General features: G+C 44.0%; 1 protein-coding gene across 1 annotated transcript in view; it reads left to right on the top strand.

The window, feature by feature from the left end:
* Window positions 1-1,839, top strand: part of LOC114625476 (solute carrier family 22 member 1) — a 26,922-nt gene extending 25,083 nt beyond the window's left edge. The window contains exon 11 of the mRNA XM_028772748.1: window positions 1,632-1,839. Coding sequence (XP_028628581.1) covers window positions 1,632-1,698 — 67 coding nt within the window. The 3' untranslated portion in view covers window positions 1,699-1,839. The remainder of the gene's footprint in view (window positions 1-1,631) is intronic.
* Window positions 1,840-2,399: the final 560 nt, after the last annotated feature.

Here is a 2,399-nt window from a genome sequence, read left to right as displayed (position 1 = left end):
CTTCCGTCCGTCCACTCCTGCCTGTAGGAGCGGGGAAGGCTGCACACTTCTGGTCTGAACTCTAATGTAGGCAGCGTTTGTTCTATTGTTAACTTAAAGGCCATACCAGAAGCAGTGTGAGAGCCATCCATAGGAAGCCCGGTCTTTCTCTATTGCCAGCTCTCCTGTTCTCTCCATTTTGAGACACTCCTGCATTTTTTTCTTTTCTTAAAACAGAACATCTCTCTCTTTTTATTTGTTGACAGTTTTATACCTGTAAATAACCCATCTTGATCCTATCTACTGGCAACTGTCCCCAACACTTCCCCCAGACACTCTGTCCCCCAGCACTTCCCCTAGACACTTTGTCCCTCAGCACTCCCCCCAGATACTCTGTCCCCCAGCACTTCCCCCAGACACTCTGTCCCCCAGCACTTCCCCCAGGCACTCTGTCCCCCAGCACTTCCCCCAGGTACTTTGTCCCCCAGCACTCCCCCCAAGTATTCTGTCCCCCAGCACTTCCCCCAGACACTCTGTCCTGTAACACTTCCCCCAGATACTCTGTCTCCCCCCCCTGCAATGCTTCTCCCAGGTACTCTGTCTCCCCAACATATCCCCCAGTTTCTTGCAGTGTATTCCTCTCCCCCATGTCTTGTTCTGTTCTTTTTGCTTGTTTGTTTGTTTTTGTTTTTGGTACTCCATTTTTTGAGATTTTTTTCTCCTGGGCAAGGAAACGAGACAATGTATTTCCCTTACTCCTTCTAAGGTCCCAGTGACAAACTAAAGTTTGATTCTATCAGAATTATTCCTGGGAAACCAATAGGTATATTGGAATTACTTACAGATCCTGTGTCAGGGGTTATAAGTAATATCATGGGTGAACCAAAAGCAGCAGCACTGGAAAGTCGTCCCCTCATATGGATGGAGGACATTCTTCTAGGTTTCCTCAGTTTACACACCCTAGCATCTCCCTGAGACCCTAAGGTCATATAATTAGGGCAGACTGCGTATACCTGGCTGGGAGGAGGGACTGCATACTTAGTAGAGTCTAATGGTCCTCCCCACATCCATCCTCCTCTTAGAAGAGAATGTCAACAGTCCAGCTGTGGTGATCTTTCACAGACACAGCTGTCTGAGGAAAAGGGTAGTGGTTCTGCTCAGAGCATAGTACTGTCCCACAACCAATAAATCCAACCAGTGCTGCCTGTTGGAATCTGGACTGAACTTACTGGCTTGATCTTGTACAGGTCTCATGTAGGTAACCATAGTTACAGTGAGCTCATGGGTGTGATGGCCATATCATGTCCAGAAGACAGTGTTACATAGCACGTGTACCCATCCTCTGGCTCTTTCTTCTTTCTGCCCCATCTTACACAATGTTCCCCATGTCTCAACTTTGCTAGTTTCATTGTCAAGATTGTTAAATCAAGCATGATGGTTTTGTTACTGTCATTCCAATACTTGGGACACTAAGGCAGCCTAATCTATATAGTGACTTTGAGACCAGCATTTCCATTGAGTGACAGGCCAGCAAGGGCTATATTACAAGACCCTCTTTCAAGAATCAGACAAACAAGGCATTGACTGTTCATTAATTTTATTTATTTATTTATTTATTTATTTATTTATTTATTTATTTATTTATGGTACAGGAAATCAAAGGCCAAAGAAAACACGATTTACCTTCAGGTCCAAACAGGCAAATCCCCAGGTACCTGACAAGGATGCTGTGCCAGGGGCTGAGTGGCAGAGACGAAGGAGGACTTGGAGAATTCCCAGAAGCCTTTGCCTTCCCAGACTCTTCTATATATTCACCATGTTCCAAATGAATTACCAACCTTAAAGACTTTTCTGAAAGTCCATTGTCTTGTTTCTTTTGACTCCCCAGATGTCCCTGTTGTCTTTGATTTGTCTGTCTGTCACTGGCACTGTTGGTGCAGATGTTTCATACCTTATAGCAATGGTTTTCAACATGTGGGTCATGAACCCCCAAAGACTGTTGGAAAACACAGATATCATATGACAGTTCAGAGCTGGTGCAAAATTACAGTTATCAAGTAGCAATGGAAATAATTTTATGTTGGGAGAGTCGCCACAACACTAGAAACTATATTAAAGAGTCATAGCATTAAGAAGGTTGAGAACCCCTGCATTGAGTATTACACTCATCTCTGAAGGAAAACACCTCTACACACGTGAGTATTTACATTGTCCAAAGCATTTCAGTACATCCAATGGAGACAAACATGAGCCATGTTCCCAGACCAGAATCACTATGACCCTTTTAGAAAGACATCTCTCCCACCTAAGCTTTAGTTAAGTGATACAGATGTTATTCTGTATCACTCCAGCTTTTGGTTTTTATTGATGAGTCTAGAAGGTACACGTCCATGTCCACTGTTCATCATTACAGTGAAAAG

The sequence above is a fragment of the Grammomys surdaster genome, unplaced genomic scaffold (assembly GCF_004785775.1).
Source record: "Grammomys surdaster isolate TR1022 unplaced genomic scaffold, NIH_TR_1.0 218, whole genome shotgun sequence".
NCBI classification, from domain to species: domain Eukaryota; kingdom Metazoa; phylum Chordata; class Mammalia; order Rodentia; family Muridae; genus Grammomys; species Grammomys surdaster.
The sequence above is the reverse complement of the archived record's forward strand: the minus strand, read 5'-3'. Positions and strand labels throughout refer to the sequence as shown.